General features: G+C 50.5%; 1 protein-coding gene across 1 annotated transcript in view; it reads right to left on the reverse strand.

Annotated features, from left to right (window-relative positions):
- Nucleotides 1-16,842, reverse strand: part of RAB11B (RAB11B, member RAS oncogene family) — a 35,954-nt gene continuing 19,112 nt past the window's right edge. The window contains exons 2-5 of the mRNA XM_029050581.2: nt 13,598-13,793; nt 11,846-12,039; nt 5,870-5,950; nt 1-4,065 (exon numbers count right to left, since the gene is read on the reverse strand). Coding sequence (XP_028906414.1) covers nt 3,920-4,065; nt 5,870-5,950; nt 11,846-12,039; nt 13,598-13,793 — 617 coding nt within the window. The 3' untranslated portion in view covers nt 1-3,919. The remainder of the gene's footprint in view (nt 4,066-5,869; nt 5,951-11,845; nt 12,040-13,597; nt 13,794-16,842) is intronic.

The raw sequence follows: 16,842 nt of genomic DNA on the forward strand, positions 1-16,842 counted from the left end.
TTGGGTTGACAATCTTTATGTCCACAATACAGACCAACCATGCACAAATCATGTGGATGCATACATGTATTTACAAGGTGAATTGCACTTAACTGAACATTTGGGACCATGGAAAGAAGAGGCTCCTAAGTGAATGAAGGTTCTGCACTCCCGCCCGCTATCCTACTGTGTTGACTGCAAATGTAAGAGAGTTGTGTTGTTGTTTGAAGCGCTGATTCCAGTAACCAGTCGCAACAGCCCGGTAACTGCTCACGGATCCCAGCAAGTTTTGTTCTGGAATATCCCATCCCTACGGCTACCAACCCTACAGCTGAACCGAGGGAGAGGCTGGTCCACTTACAGGTCCCTCTCAACTTGAGAGGCCATTCAGGTCCACATCCAGCTTCGGTGAGGGGGGCTGGATAGCACAGGGATTCTGGTCCCCAAGTTATACATTCGGGCATATCCCAGGATTTCTCCTGAACAACACCCTTCTCCAGAGCAGTGGTTCACTCATTGTGCCAATGCCGACTGCCCATTTCCTCACTCTCCAAGTCTCTTGTCCATGCTGTGCATATCACAAGCTGACTCATAAGCAGACAAAGGGAAACAGGTGAATGCTGGGGAACAAGGACAGGTGGTTCATTTCTGCAAACTCACCCAGGAACAACAGGGGGCCTATTCATGCCTGGGAGCTGAGAAGCAGTCAGGCAAATCTGCCAGGTGGACACTAGCCCAACCACACATTCAACCTCAACACACCGACCTGGTCCCTATACCTTCAGGTTCCTCCAACCGGACTACGTGACCCCTCCCGTTTCTGCTTCGATTATTTAAAGAGCCAAATCGGCGAGGAATGATTCAGACACTTGTGCCACTCCCGAGCAGCAGGGCAGGAACCAAAGTAGACCAGCTTGACCGGCAGCAGGTAGGTCCTGGGAGAGATTTGTCCCCATCACCCATACTGGACCGGGGAAGCGGGGTTCTTGGGTATGTTTCCAGTAGGTCTGGAGAGATACTGCCCTGAGCCTGACTCTAGTGTGAAAGGCAGGGAGGAGAGCCCAAAAAGAAATTTGGCAAATCTCCACACTGGACATCCTGTTCCTGAAGATTCTGGGGCCCCCCTGAGTCAGACAGATGGACAGACATGCCAACTTTTAAGAGGGGTTGTGGCAGGGGAGGCAGGAGGAGACAGGGAGGGAGAGCTGGTACCTTAGATGCAGAGTATTGCCTCAGCCCCATTTCAGGAAAACCAAGCCCCCGGACCCCCCAAGGAGGCGTGGTCCCCCCAGAATTGCCAAAACATTTCTGGTGGAGAGGCAGATTCCCTTCGGCCCATCAGCAGCCTGCTTCACACCAAGGCCCAAAGATCTCTACCCCTTTGCTAGAGAGACCTTAGCTTCAGTCACACCCATCTTCCTAAGAAACACTTAGCCCAGCTGGGTCAAGGAATGGCAATCCAAAAGAACTCCGTGCTCCTCCCAAATGATGTGAAAACCAGGCAGAAGGGCTGCTCTAGGGTGGCTTTCCAACAGTGCTGGGGCTGATGAGCTCACCCTCAAGCTCCAGGATCATCAGGCACTCAACCCAGTGGGATTGCCACTCTGGAGAGTAGATTTACTTTCCATACCAAAGTGTAACACCACCTTGTAAAGTGTATCCAAATAATAAATCTAGAGAATGCCCAGGCCAGTGAAAGCAAGCTTTGAGCACTTGAGCAGATCTATGGCCTTTTTTAAAGAGCCTAACCAACCTTTACGGCCAGTGAAAGAGGAGCTTTGTTTTAAGACAATATAAGAGGACACACACAAAGATTCACATTGTACTCTTAAGTCCTAAATTCAAAGGGCTGCCAGGACTTGTCTTTAAGACAATGGGAATTCACTACCACCAGGTTTCCTGGCCCTCCTGCCTGGCCCCAAGCTAGCTCAGGAGTGCAACTCTCCCAGTCTCCCTACCCTTGGATCAATCCAAGAGAGCCTTCCTTGAGCAGCTGGCCCACGGCATTCTAAGGCCCCATTCACCCAATTCCTTTTAGCTCCTGGAAGCACGAAAACCCACAGGTCCTGGGAGGGGAAGGACAACTTACACGACCGAGAAGTCCTCCTAAAACTAAAGACCTTTGGCTAAGGTCAGAGAACGTCACTAAATTCGAAGCACTCAAGCAACCAGTTTAAAGGCTAAAGGTCACATAGAGTTGACTTGCAATTCCAGGGGTCTGCTTATACAGAGAAACAAATCTCCTGAGTAATCTAAAAAAAAAAAGCATTCTGCCCCCCCCCCCCTTTTTTTTTACACACATACAACTAACAGAGCGATTCCCTTCATTTTATTACATAACCAACTACAAAACAGTAGAGACTGGAATGTCAGCTACACCTAACGTGACTTGGAGAGTAAGTACAGACCGTACCAGGAGCACAAACCGACATGCAAGGCAGCCACCGCAAACAGGGATGGGGATTCTGCAACAGGGCAGAAGAGTCAGAACCAATGGCTGCAGGGGACTGGAAGAGACGGAACACCAGAGTGCATTCTGAGTCGTTCCCTTGGGGAAATCCTACCCACCCCGGAGGCCACAGGTGGAAACCGCGGGCACTCAGGTAGATGACAGTTGAACCTTCGCTTTAGTGATTCGTGACCAAGCCCAGATTCCGCAAAGCTGTGTGTGGTCCAGGTTACCAGGGGGTGAGCAGTGGCCCACGGCCTTATTGGTGAGGGGCTGACATCGCATAAAGAACGAGCCTGGAGCTGGAGAAATAGGACAGAGAGGAAGTGCACATTTGGATACAGGAAACGGAATCATTCGCCTGAGTAAAGGTCAAGGAAAAAAAATAGATAGCTTATGAGGTGAATAGTGAATAGTGAGGAAATGGGAAAAACGGGAGATCAAGATGCTACAATCGGGCCAAAATCTTACAAAATGTATTCAGGATCTGTGTTTCGCTACAACAACAAAAACCAGAAACTACGAGTGCAGTTATATACAAGACACGGAAATATTGCTTCACTCTCAAAAGGGGCTCAGGCTACAGTGGAAGAGAAAGCTACATGCCAATGAGGTTGAAAAGACAGCCTAGAAAGGTGTTTTTCCCCGGACAGTAAAGTACAGAAAGAAGTGGTGTTGAAGCTTTGCAAAAATGGTTCTCAATAATATGCTGGCACTTAACTGAACATTATTAGACAGAATTCATTAAGCAAATAATATAAATATTCAAACCACATCCTCTTTCCAGCCCATCCCAAGAGACCAGGGCCCTCATGCTGACGGGTTGCCCTGCCCTCTCCCCCAACACACCTGTAATCCTCCCGGCAAGACACACACGAGCTGTGTAAGAAGGAACAACATGAAGATGGGGTGTTTCTCGGGAGCCTTACGACGGGGGTGCTGCCACAAAGGAAGAAAGCCTCCCATCCCAGAGGGACAGCAGACATTTCACAGGACAGAACAGGAGGTTTGGTCAAAAGGATTTTCGCCTCATTTCCACCCTCCCCTCCCTTTTTCTGAAATTAGGGCTGTGTAGAAGTTTGGTTATGTGAGAAAGTAGGTTACGTGTAGGGATTCTTCAGCGGCAATCAACCAAGTCTTCATTCCTCCTCCTCCCCTCCCAACAAAGGACATTCGGTAGAGGGGCATTTCGGGGGGGGGGGGGGGACGGGACAGGGCGGTGTCTATCCCACCACAAACCCATCTACCAATCAGATCAGTGCCTACGTCCCAAGCCTGCAAGTCATCCCATCTAAAGAGGGTCTGAGAGGGGAGGGATGTTAGCCCGACAGTTAAAGCTCTAAAATGGGAGGGGCTGGGGGAGGAACAGGGCACCGGGGAGTCACAATCACAGGAGACACTAGAAAGGAGTGCACACAAATTTCAAACTGAAGCACAGGCAATGTGAGGGGAGGGGAGGGAGAGGGAACAGAAGAGAACGTGGACAGGCAGTCACAGGTTCTGACAGCACTGCAGTTTGTTGGATTTCTGTCCGTCGGTGGTGGGAGGAACGCTGATGTCCACCACGTTGTTGCCAGGAGACTCGTCGTGAGCGGAGCGGTCAGCAATCTGCTTCTGTGACACGATGCGGTAGATCTCTGCAAAGCCAACAGACACGGGGTCAGCAGTGGAAAGGGGAAAAAAACAAACTCCCACTCGAGGGAAAACCCACCAGACCACTGGCTCCCAAGAGGTCTTCCCCTTTTAAACCTCCATTTCCCCTACTCCCTCTCCCTTACTTACGCACATGGGTCTGCCCACCTTGGGCTCTGATATTCATCCCACCCTCAGCCCCACAGTGCTTAAGTCCATATCTATAATTTATTTTAATATCTGTCTCCCCCACTAGACTTTAAGCTCCCTGTCGGCAGGTCTACCATCTCTGTTGTATCGTGTTCTCCCAAGAGCTTAGTATGGCACTCTGCACCTAGGAAGCCCTCAATAAATACCACTGATTGACTGAATGACCACTCCGCTGGCCGGGGTGAAACAGGACAAGAAGCAGGGGAAGGGTTTAATGCCAAAAGAAAAAGAAACAACCAGAAAACCTGCCAGCCTATGTTACTCGAAACCCTCCATGATCTCACCCATCTCAAGCCTTGTTTATCCCCCAGTCTCTCTACACCTGCCCCCCCAGGTTTGGGGGGAGAGGTCCAAAATCCTTCTGGAAGTTTCTTCTTCTGGATCTTCCCATCAGTGGGGCAAGGCTGGGGTGGGGGAGGGGGGAGGGGAGGGGAGGGGCACATGCTGACAGTGGTCATTTACCTGGCAAGAGTCACACAGGAGCCCAACAGAACAAAAAAAAACTTCCCTGATGCCATTAGCTTAAAAGCTCCCTGGCTCCACCTCAAGAGGCATTCATTAATTCACTGTTTTGCTTGGGCCAGCAGCCGGCTCTAGGAAGAACTTTCCCCCATTGGCAATCCAAAGAGGAAACAGGTTTCCCCAGTGCTGGGAGAGTGAAGGCTTGAACAGGGCAATAGCCAGTTGGCTGTCACAGGCCCCTGGATGCACTCTGGTCAGAGATGGAGCTGAGCATCCATCCCCATTCCACAAATTCCTGCCACTGAGGCTCAGAAAACCAGGCACCTGAATGAATAGTGTCATTGAAATGAGAGGTCCATCAGTTCCCTTCTCAAGTCACTCCCTCTCCCCCTCCTTGACCGACCCCCTGTAGAGTGTGCCAGCTGGGGGCCTTTGGTGGTCCAGAGAGGAGTGGAGTAGAGGTCTCACAGTGGCGGCAGTGGGGAGGGGGGAGAAGCGGGGAGAGTGAGGATAAGGGGGCACCTCCTTCCCCTCAGGCTGGATCCCGAGGCACAGCCCCCTTAAAGGTAAAAGGGGAAGGTAAAGAGGAAAACTCATTTGGGAATGCCCCAGGACTTCACCTCTTCCCCCATTCACCCTTCCAGCCCTCAGTGCTGCCCATCCCAGGGACCCCTGCTGGGACCCCAGTAAAGGGAGCTGGGTGAGAATCAGAACTCCATTCCAACTCCAAGTCCATTCCTTCTTCCTGCGGCAGCTAGCGCTCCCAATGCAGAGGCCTCGGGGGCCAGCTCTGAAAAATCAATGTTTTCCCAGGCTTTAATAAACTTAGCCCAGCCTATAAAGGGCAGGACCCTGTGGTCCTGACCTTTCCAATCCCCAAATTTACATTTCACGCCATTACTGAGCTGTTCTGAAGGTTATCCTGATCCCCTTTCCTCTCCTGTAATTAAAGTCACTCATTTTCCAGGTGTAGGTAAACAGAGGTCCCACACTAGAGATTCCACCTCCATGCCCAGTGCTTCCTTTCGCCTTTGCCCCAATTCCCAGAAGCAGTCTTCCTGCCTCTTTTTCCTTCTGACCCTGTAAGAAAACAAAAATCCCAGAACACCAAACTCCTGCGACCCCACAAGGCACCACCTGTGAGGATGTTCTTGAACGCTTCTTCTACGTTGGTGGAGTCCAGGGCCGAAGTCTCGATGAAAGACAAATTGTTCTTTTCTGAAACCGAAAGAAGAAAATTCCAGTTTAATGCCCGTTCTCAATCTGCACTTGTTGGGTGCCCTGCTGGGCCAGAGGTTTCGAAGATTTTCCACACTACCAGAGAAAGCTGTTTTTGGGAGGGTCTCCTCTCTAGGATTAAATGAAATGGGGAAATACAGCCTCTTTGCCTAGAGTAATAGTAGTTCTGGTATCTACTGAGCACCTACTGAATTCAAGGCATTGTAATCACGTCTACAAACTCTGAGCATTTTCCCAAGCGATTACAATAGTGCTCTGCACACAGTAAGCGTTCAATCAATACCATTGAGGGATTGACAGTAGTAAGTGCTTGGGAAGCACAAGATCCCTGCCTACGAAAAGCTCACGCTACCTGGGAAGACAGACAGAAATAACAAATATACATATAAACACAAGTGATGAGGATAGGCGTAAATACAAAAATAAGTGCAAGAGGAGAGGGAGTTGAAGGGTTCAGAACAACTGAGATATTGATAAGCAGCTGGGAAAGGCTTGTTGGAGGAAGTGGAATTTTAGGGGGTTTGGAAGGAAGGCGGGGAGTGCCAAGTTCTGGTGGTTATGTATATTTGGCGGGGTGGGGGGTGGGGTGCCGGAGGGAGATTCCAGGCTGTGGGGGACAACATCAGTAGGAGGTCAAAGGTGCACAAGAGCAGAGTTCAGCCAGGAAGCAGGCTTGAGAACAGAAGAAGTAGTAATAGTATTTACTGAGCTCTTACCATGTGCAGAGCACTGTGTTACGCTCTGAGAGAGAATACACGGGAGCAAAGAGTATAAGCAGGGGCATAGGGGATGAGGCCAGCCAATATAAGCAAGGAAGAAAAGACCTGGTGGCCAGACTTAAAGCCAAGGTTAAGGAGTCTCTGCTTTATAAAAGCAGTGTGGCCTAATGGACAGAGCACGGACCTGGAAGTCAGAAGGTCATGGGATCTAATCCCTGCTCTGCCACTTGTCTGCTGTGTCACCTTGGGCAAGTCACTTAATTTCTCTGTGCCTCGGGTCTTTCATCTGTAAAATGGGGATTAAGACAGTGAGCCCTGTGTGGGACAGGCACTGTGTCCAACCCGATTATCTTGTATCTACTCCAGCACTCAGTACAGTGCCTTGCACTTAACACACACCATTATTATTATTATCATTATTATGTGGAGGGATGAGGGCAATTAATTGAGAGTTCTGAAGAGAGGAGAGATGTGCGCTGAGCAATATTTCAAGATGATCTGGGCAGCAACATGGAGTGTGAACTGAATTAAAGGAGACCAGCAAAGAGTCAGCATAATAATTGACATATAACGGGAAGCGGTGTGGCCTAGTGGAAAGAGCATAGGCCTGGGAGTCAAAGGACCTTGATTCTAACCTCGGCTCTGACAGTTGCCTGCTGTATGACCTTGAGCAGTCACGTAATTTCTCTTTGCCTCAATTTCCTCAATAGCAAAATGGGGACTCAAATTCTATTCTCCCTCCTACTTAGACTGTGAACCCCATGTGGGACAGACACTGTGTCCAACCTGATTAATTTTTATCTACCTCAGTGCTTAGAACAGTGCTTGTCATAGCGTAAATGCTTACATACTATAAAAAAACAAATAAATAGTGTAATTGTGATATGAAGAGTACTTGAACGAGAGCAGCTGGTGTTTGGATGGAGAGGAAGGGGTGGATCTGGGAAATGTTTTTGAGGAAACATTTTATCTTGATTATCTTGTATTTCCCCCAGCACTTAGTACAGTGTTTCACACTGTACTAAGTACTTAGGAGAAGCAGCATGGAGTAGTGGATACAGCACGGGCCCGAGAGTCAAAAGGTCATGGGTTCTAATACTGGCTCTGCCACTTGTCTACTGTGTGACCTTGGACAAGTCACTTCACTTCTCTGAGCCTCAGTTATCTCATTTGTAAAATGGGGATTGAGACTAGGAGCCCTTGTGGGGCAGAAACTGTGTCCAACCTGATTTGCTTGTATTCACCCCAGTGCTTAGTACAGTGCCTGGCACACAGTAAGCACTTAATAAATACCACAATAATTATCGTTATTATTAAGTGCTGTAATTATTGCTTTTTTTTAAAAAAAAAAAACAAAAACTGGCAGGCTTTGGTAGTAGAATGGATGTGAGCATTCAGTGAGTTGTCGAGGACGCATGCTTCTGGGCCAAGGAGGATGGCTGTGTTATCATGAGAGATGAGGGAGATTTGTGAGTCATCCACACAGAAATGGGAGCTAAAAGCAGACAAGTGGATGAGTTTCCCAAGAGAGTGGGTGTAGACAGAGTAGAGCAAGTGACCCAGAAAGGTACCTTGAGGGATAACTAGGGGAAGGGGATGAGAGAGAGAAGAGGAGCCAGAAAAGGAAACAGAGGAGGAGGAGTTGGAAAGGTAGGAGGAGAACTAGAAGAGTACCCAGTTGGTGAAACCAAGGTTAGAAAGTGTTGTGCAGAGAAGCAGTGTTGTGTTGAAGCAGCGTGGCTCGGTAGAAAGAGCACAGGCTTGGGAGTCAGAGGTCATGGGTTCTAATTCCGGCTCCACCACTTAGCTGTGTGACTTTGGGCAAGTTCACAACTTCTCTGTGCCTCAGTTACCTCATCTGAAAAATGGGATTAAGACTGTGATCCCCACGTGGGGAAACCTGATTACCTTGTATCCTCTCCAGTGCTTAGAACAGTGCTTGGTACATAGTAAGCGCTTCACAAGTTCCATAAAAAAAAAAAAAAGAGGAGGAGAGTTCACGGTGCTGAAAGCAGCCAGGAGCTGAGGAGGACTAGGACCAGGGAAAGCTCATTTGACTTGCCATGAGAAGGTTACTGATGATTTTGGAGTGAGCTGTCTTGTGGGGTGTGGGGCGGGGGAGGCTAAAGAGGGCAAAAACCTTACCGAAGAGGGTCAGGAAGAGAGTTGGTGGAGAGGAAGTGAAGGCAAAAGACAGGCACAATATCTATTCATATTGCATACAATAGATGCATACCCGTTTCGAAGAGTTTGGACAGGAAAGGGAGGAGGAAGATCCCACCCTCAGCCCCACAGCACTTGGGTACATATCCCTCCATTCGGCCATTTCCCCTATCTGCAATAATAATAATAATGTTATTTGTTAAGTGCTTACTATGTGCCAGGCACTGCACTAAACTCAGGGGTGGAGACAAGCAAATCGGGTTGGACAGTCCCTGTCCCACGTGGGGCTCAGTCTTAATCCCCATTTTACAGATGAGGGCACTGAGGCCCGAGAAGTGAAGTGACTTGCCCAAGGTCACACAGCAGACAAGCAGTGGAGCTGGGATTAGAACCCAAGAGCTTCTGACTCCCAGGCCAGTGTTTTATCCACTACCCCATGCTGCTAATTTAATGTCTATCTCCCCTTCTAGCCTGTAAGCTCCTTGTGGGCAGAGATTGGGTCAACCAACTCTATTGTATTGTACTCTCCCCAAGTGCTTAGTTTGGTGCTCTGCACTTAATAAATGCTCAATAAATACCATTGCTTGATGGATGATAGCTGGGAGAGGGATGTGGGATGCAGGGAAAGTATCTTTTAGCACAGGGGAGATGAAACTTGAGTGTGTTTGAAGGCAGAGGGGAAGGAGCCATCAGAGAGAGAGAAAAAAACATTGAAGAGAGTGTAAAAGGCCGGACTGAGGGTGGGAGGAAGCAACTGTTTTATAAGAGATGAGAGGAAATGGGGTCACAGGCATAGGCAGAGGGAGTAGGGCTGGAGATCAGGTGGGAGATCGCCCCTTGAGAGACAGTCGGAAAGAGTAAGAGGAGGAGGATGGTAGCAGAGCAGGAAGAGGGTCAAGGAGAAATTGGGGCAAGTTCACACCTGATGGTTTCAGTTTTACTGACAAAGTAGCTGGCAAGATTGTTAGGTGTCAGGGAGAATGGTGGTAGAGATGCTGGGGACTTCAAGAGGGAGTAAAAGGTTGGTAAGAGTTGGTGTGGGCTGTGGGGGTGGGAGTGGATGAGGGAAGAGTCGGCAAGCAGAGAGAATCAAGAGGAGCAGGAGCAACTGAATCTCCTTTACCCCTTGCTTAGTACAGTGCTTGGCACAGAATAAGCTTATAACACATACGACTGATTATTATTAAGTAGCCCAAATCAGCTTGGTGCTGAGCTATCCCCCAGCTGGGGATGGCCTGAGCAGTTTTTTTTTAGAAAAATGACCCAGGCAGTAGAATGAAGTATAAACTGGAGTGTGGAGAGACAGGAGGCAGGGAGGTCAGTCAGGAGGCTGATGTAGTAATCAAGGTGAGATAGGATAAGTGCTTGGACCAGGATGATAGCTGTTTGGATAGAGGGGAAAGGGCGGACTTTAGCCATGTTGTGAAGGGTGAACTGACGGGATTTGGTGACAGACTGAAAACGTGGGTTGAATGAGAGAGATGAGTCAAGGATAAAGCCAAGGTTAAGGGCTTCAGAGACAGGTAGGATAGTGGTATTGTCTACAGTGACAGGAAAGTCACAAGGAGGACAGGATTTGGGTGGGAAGATGAGGAGTTCCGTCAAAGGCAGAGGAGTTGAGTTTAGAGGAGGGAGCAGGGTTGAGGGGGTGGACTTCCAGACCGGGGAAGGGGGGATCGGAAAGGAGTCGAGAAGGTGTGTGACAGCCCCTAATCGTGAAAACCCACAATTTTGAAAAAGGAAGGGGTTTACACTTGGGAGGGAGGAGGAGAGTTTGTTTTCTTAAATAAACAGAACAGACTCCAAGCTTCAGTGCCCCTTGGGAACTGCCCTCTGGACAGTGAATAACTTCGTAGGCAACAAAGGAATTTCAGTAATTTAGAAAAACAGGCGCAAAAATCCAACACTCAACCTCTGCTCTGGCTCCAGGTTGAGTCTCCCTGATCTAAGGGATTGAGGGATTGAGTTGAGAAACAAAATTACCAAGCGCGTGGGCCAGCAGCAACTGGCCAAAATTCAGCCATTGGCCTCCACAGACCTGACTGACTCCCTACATTCCAGAGGCTGAAATGGCTTGGGTCAGGATCAGCCACCAAGCCATCGCTGGGGATTCTGGGTCAGTTCAAAGGCTCCTTTTTGAGAGTTCAGGTCATTCACATTTGGAGCAGATCCAAACTGGACCCCTCAATCCCCACTTTCACTAGGGAGGGTGAGGGGAGAAGAGGAGGGAGAGAGCAGGACTGACCTGTTCAACTCAATGCTCTCAGTCCTGGGATGACCACGGGCTGAGTCAAACTCTCTCAGGGGCACTGTTCATTAAGGCAGCCCCTTTCTGGGAACCCCCAGGTGCCTGTAGCCAGAAGAGTTTCAGTCTTTGACACGTCATGGACGCTCAGCCCCCATCAAGACTACTGCAAGTCTCAGGAGCTTCAAAACACTTTCCAGAAGGAAACCTGGTTCGTGAACAGATGACTCAGGAAGGTTGGGGAGCTTTCATCTGTGGAGAACTTTGCAAAAATGATACGAACATCCATCCCTCCACCTGGGATGGCCTGAACCCTGCAGGTCTAGGCAAGGGGCTGGGTCAGATGACCTCCCCTGATCTCTTCTAGCATGCTAAGGCTCTGTGATTCAATCTCCCATTGACTAGGGCTGGAGAGCTGGAACTGTGGAGAGGACAATGTTGGGAGGAGGAGGAAGAGATGGAGAAGCAGAGTTCAAAGATGTCCCAGCCACTGACCTAGAGGATCCTGGTAGGAGGCCTGGGTGGCAAAGGGGAGAACATGCCAGAGCCGGTTTTAACTGGCTAGGATAGGCTAGGCTTCGAAAAACCTCTCCCTCCCCTTCCTTCCTCCCTCCCCACACCTACCCAAAGTTCTGAGCCAGCAAAATTGTCAAGCCCATTCAAAAGGAAACCCCGGGGGGGGGGGGGGGGGGGCGTGTCCTTTTCCACCTGCGGGTCAGCCACCTCTCTGCCCCATGGGCCACCCACCTGCAAAAGCCCGGGCCTCATCTGTGGGCACGGCCCGCAGATGGCGCAGGTCGCTCTTGTTGCCCACCAGCATGATGACGATGTTGTTGTCTGCATGGTCCCGCAGCTCCTTCAGCCAGCGCTCCACATTCTCATAAGTCAAGTGTTTGGCGATGTCATAGACCAGCAGCGCCCCAACGGCACCGCGGTAGTACCTGCAGCCCCAGACCCACGCAAAGAGACAAACACACACCCTAAAAAATCGGCAGGACGAGTCATTCCGCCCTTTCTTTTCCCCCGCCTCTGTACTCCTCACTCCCTCCACAGGCAACCCAGCCCATGAACACCCTGGAGTCAAAGCCAAAGCCGATTTTAAGGCCCCGAGCCCAACATCAACAGGCTCAACCTGGCCAGTCAAGGTACCGGCTTCTGTTTCTTTCCCAAATGATTTTGCCCTGATCGGTTCCGGTCAAGTTCCGAGAGCACAAACCCCTTCCGCCCCAAGGCAAGAGCAGCACTGCTGTTTCTGTCTATGTATCTAGAAGAAAGGTGTGTGGGGGGAAGGCAGTTAAAAAAAAAAAAGCCACCCCCAAAATCCTGCCTATGAAGAATCCCCTTTCCAACCTGGCAGAAAAGGGATCCAAGTTTCCAGAAGTCATAGGATTTGGCTTCCTAAGTCCAATGTTTCCAAGGACTTGCAGAACTAGGAGGAGCTCATAAAAATCAATCCCCGGAGGATAAACAGCAACCTGGGTCAGATGCCATGGGAACGGTATAAACAGTGTGGGGCCTAACCCCTTCTGCAGCCACAACCTCTTGCCACACTTTTGTATATATCCATTTCCATACTATTTGAGCGCTTCTCCCTCCTACTGGCAAATTATTCTATCTCCCCTGCTAGACTGGAAGCTCCTTGAGGACAGGGAATGGGTTTTCTACCTCCGTGGTACTCTCCCAAAAGCTTGGCACAGTGCTCTGCACACAGGAGGTGCTCCATAAATCCCATTCATTCACCTGACCGGGATCATTCCCCAACTTTCACTCCAATGGGAAGAGAAGAAATGGCATAGGCTGGGGAGGTAGTCACGGGAGGAAGGAGGCTTGGGTCAAGCTGCCCAGTATGAAGGAGGAAGAGAAAAGTTTCTGGGGACAGAGAGCCCTTTAGGCCACCAATACAAGATGCAGCTCCTCACTCAGTCCTCCTAAGCGGCTAGGGGCTGGGGAAGAGAGGAGAAGAGAGAAGGAGAGCACAACTCCTCCTTTCTGCCTCTCAAGGATTTTTTTCCAGCCCTGTCCCTCTCCAGGGCTACTCCTCCTAGAAATTTGGTCCGCTCCACCCTCTGCATGAGCTCCACGGTCAATCACTAGGCACTGAAAGCAGAAGGTCCTAAAAGAGTTAAAAGGCAGGTTACTGCGGCACTCTGGGCCCTGAAACGGGAAAACTAGCAACTGCCAACTCTCGGAGGCAGGGAGCCAGCTCTTCCTCCAACTTTCTTCCACTCCGCAGCACGCAGTCTGCTGTGGTATGACTCTCTCCAGGCTCTCTGGGCTCCAGAGACTGCCTCCCCCTAAGGAATAGGGCAAATCCTGGGCCCTGTTTCCCCGATGGGCCGGGCCGGACCCTCCGTTCCCCTCCGCCGGCGGAGAGAAACGACCGCTGACTGTCCGAGAGGTTTACTTTAAGAGGTCAAAGGCCCCGGCTTCGATGAGTCGGGACAAGAGAAAAAGCAGCTCATCCCGCAAAGCCCCGGGTTACGGGAGCCCGTGACGTACGCGGATGTGATGGCTCGGTACCGCTCCTGCCCGGCTGTGTCCCAGATCTGTGCTTTGATCGTCTTTCCATCCACCTGGATGCTGCGGGTTGCAAATTCCACGCCGATGGTGCTCTTGCTCTCCAAGTTGAACTCGTTGCGGGTGAAGCGCGACAGAAGATTACTCTTCCCCACTCCAGAGTCTCCAATCAGCACAACTGAAAGAGCAATTGACCGTTCTTGAACGTGGGGAATAACTTGGGAGCTGCCTGGTGGTGGGCAGGGGAGGGGAAGGAGGGGCTGTGCCTCGCTCTCATTTTAAAGCATGGTCCCATGGCTCAACCTCAGGAAACAGCAGAGAAGATTGGCCTTCACCGCCAACCCAAGGCTCTCCTTCCCCACTTGCCCCAAATAAAGACTTCCTGATTCTCAAGAACAAGCATAAGAAATCTGGTTGGCATTTCATGGGGAAAAAAAAAACCAAAACAGGTTGTCAGGTCTGTGATAATAATAACTGTGGTATTTCTTAGGCGCTTGTATGTGCCAAGCACTGTACTAAGCGCTGGGGTAGATACGAGATAATCAGGTCCCACATGGGGCTCACAGTCTAAGTAGGATGGAGCACAGATACTGAATCCTCATTCTGCAGATGACGGGACTGAGGCCCAGAGAAGGGAAGTGACTTGCCCAAGGTCACAGAGCAGACAAGTGGCAGAGTCAGGATTAGAACCCAGGTCCTCCGACTCCCAGGCCCAGGCTCTTTCCCCTAGGCCATGCCGCTTCTCTAAAGTCTCCAATGACACACCACGGTTACAACCACAGATACTCACTGATGAAGTGGTGCTCTTCCCTTTCCCCAAACTCTTCCTTTGGTCTGCTCTGGGGAACCAGCACTTTCCCTATCACACTTCAAAGTCCAGAGGTAGGCCTGCTAGCATCTGGCACTGCAATCAAGCCAAAAAGCCAAGTATTTGGTGTGCTACAAGACACCTTGTGCTGGGCACCAGCACTTCTACCCGGCTTACAGATGGGGGAGGACGCAAGCCCAATGAGCTCTGCAGGCTCCAGGATGTCACCTCTGTGGCACGGTGCACCTGTGCCCCTCTTGCTGGGGTGACAGCAGTTCAGCAGCCAATTAGGAAAGACCTATGAAGTGCCCATTGCACTAGAGTCCTGATGCCTGCCTCCCAGTGGCCACCGGACACTGCTGAAGTATGGCCATTCGTCGGGCGGTCAGGCTCTTGAGAAACTTCCAACCTAGGTTAGGATAACCCCTAACCATTCTGGAGATTTGAGTCAAGCAAGACAAGACAACCCTCAGCCAATCAGTATCTCCAGACACATTGGGCCATTACCCTCTTCATCCACCGATCTTGGCCACCACAGCATGAATGTGGGCAGTGCCACCTAATCCAGCTGCTCTGAGGGCAAGGCAGGCTCGGTTAACTGCATTCCACGTGACCCCCAGGGCACTGAATTTCAGCCACCCTATTACCTCTGCTGCTCTAAGTTCTGCTCAGTTGCAGCAGAAAGCCTTCACTGTTTAGGTGGCATGTCCCACTGGACAAATGATGGAAGTAATTTCCTTGACTTTGAATGTTTTCTAGCAGGATGGGAAGAGAACGGTCCATGTATTAGCCCATGAAACGCGAAGCATTTCTAGAGGTTCTTGTGTTCCTCCATGCTCTCAGAACTGAAGAATTCTGCTTGGAGCCTTTCGCCTGGCTTCAGTCTCACAGGGGGACGGAGAGAGAGATGGAGAGGGAAGAACCTGGGCTTGGCAGATCCCCTCCCAACTGCACTGGCACTCTCTGATGGACTCCCCATCAGACCCTGTTTCCTTGTAGAAGAGCAAGGCTCGCTTAAGAAAACCTTGGCGCATTACTTGATAAGAGAGCAGGCCTGACGCCGTGACGAGAAATATTTCTTAAACAACAGATGCAGAGGTTATGACTTATCAAGTCAGTCATCCAATGGAAAATTTACTCCATCCAAGGCTAGCTTGGATCAGAGCAGGGAAAAATATTTGGCGAACCAAGCAGATTTAGGCACAACGGGTCTGAGAAGGAACCTGTGGTCTCAGCAGTCCTCAGCTCCTTCATGACCGGGAACTGTGGGTACCCAAAAAGGAGCGTCAGGGGCCAGCATGGTGGTGGAAACCAGGTAGTGAAGAGCAGGGCCACGCCCGGGCCCAGATGCGGAATAAGGACCGACTGGCGTGACCGGGTGGGCCGCAGAGGGAGTTAGCGACAGGGGCAGAGCAGAAGCCAGTACTGGCAACCGACAGGCAGGAACTGGCAGAAAGAGAGAGGCCCAGGAGAAAGAGCGAAAGCAATCTCCTGGCCCCCGGTGCTCTCTCTCTACGGCTCTAATGTGCCCGTCTGCCTGCAGGTGGGGGCCTGCCAGGGGCTGGGGCTGATCCTGGGGGGCAGGGACTTGTCCAGGCTTCTGACAGGTGGAGAAAGCAAAAATCGTTGGTAATCAGACCTTTAGATGATCTGACTAGTTCCAGCTTCGGTGTGAGGACAATCAACATGTGGTGGTGAAAGCACATTTGAGGTTGGTATCATACTGGAGAACAATCCCTTTCTGTTTTAGAAACTCTCCCTACAATTGTGGTTTTGTTTGAATGAGAGTGCATATACTACAGTGGGGGAAGGGAAAGGGGGGTGGAGCAGGATGGGACTGTATGGCGAGAGATAGAGTTGCCTGGTCCATCCTTGCTCAGGCATGTTAGTGTGGCCAACGAGGCTAAAGCGAGACAACACTTGGTTCCCTTTAAAGTTCCCGACCGACCGTAGGTGCTGCTCTGTTGATGGTACTAGCCCTCTGCCGGGCCAGGTGCCTGGACTTGAGCCCTTCTTAGACCAAACATCTGGAAGTCCCAGGAGTGTTTGGCCTTCCCCAACCCGTAGTCAGTAGTAGTAGTCATTCTGTTGCTCAGATCATTTTTCCAAAAAGAGTTCAGTCCACGTCTCCCTACTCCTCAAGAACCTCCAGTGGTTTTCCATACACGCCCGCAAGAAGACTCCTTTTACCACTGGCTTTAAAGCCTCAGTCAGCTCTCCTTCCTACTTTACACCTTGCTGATTTCCCACGCCAACCTGCATACTTCACTCTAACACCAGTCTACTCACTGTACCTCCATCTAATCTATCCTCCTGCCAACCCCTTGCCCATGACCTCCTTCTAGCCCCAACTCCCTCCCCTTTCAGCTCCGTCAGACCACCACTCTCCCTACCTTCAAAGCCTTATTAAAATTACCAC

This window comes from Ornithorhynchus anatinus, chromosome X1 (assembly GCF_004115215.2).
Source record: "Ornithorhynchus anatinus isolate Pmale09 chromosome X1, mOrnAna1.pri.v4, whole genome shotgun sequence".
Classification (NCBI taxonomy): Eukaryota; Metazoa; Chordata; class Mammalia; order Monotremata; family Ornithorhynchidae; genus Ornithorhynchus; species Ornithorhynchus anatinus.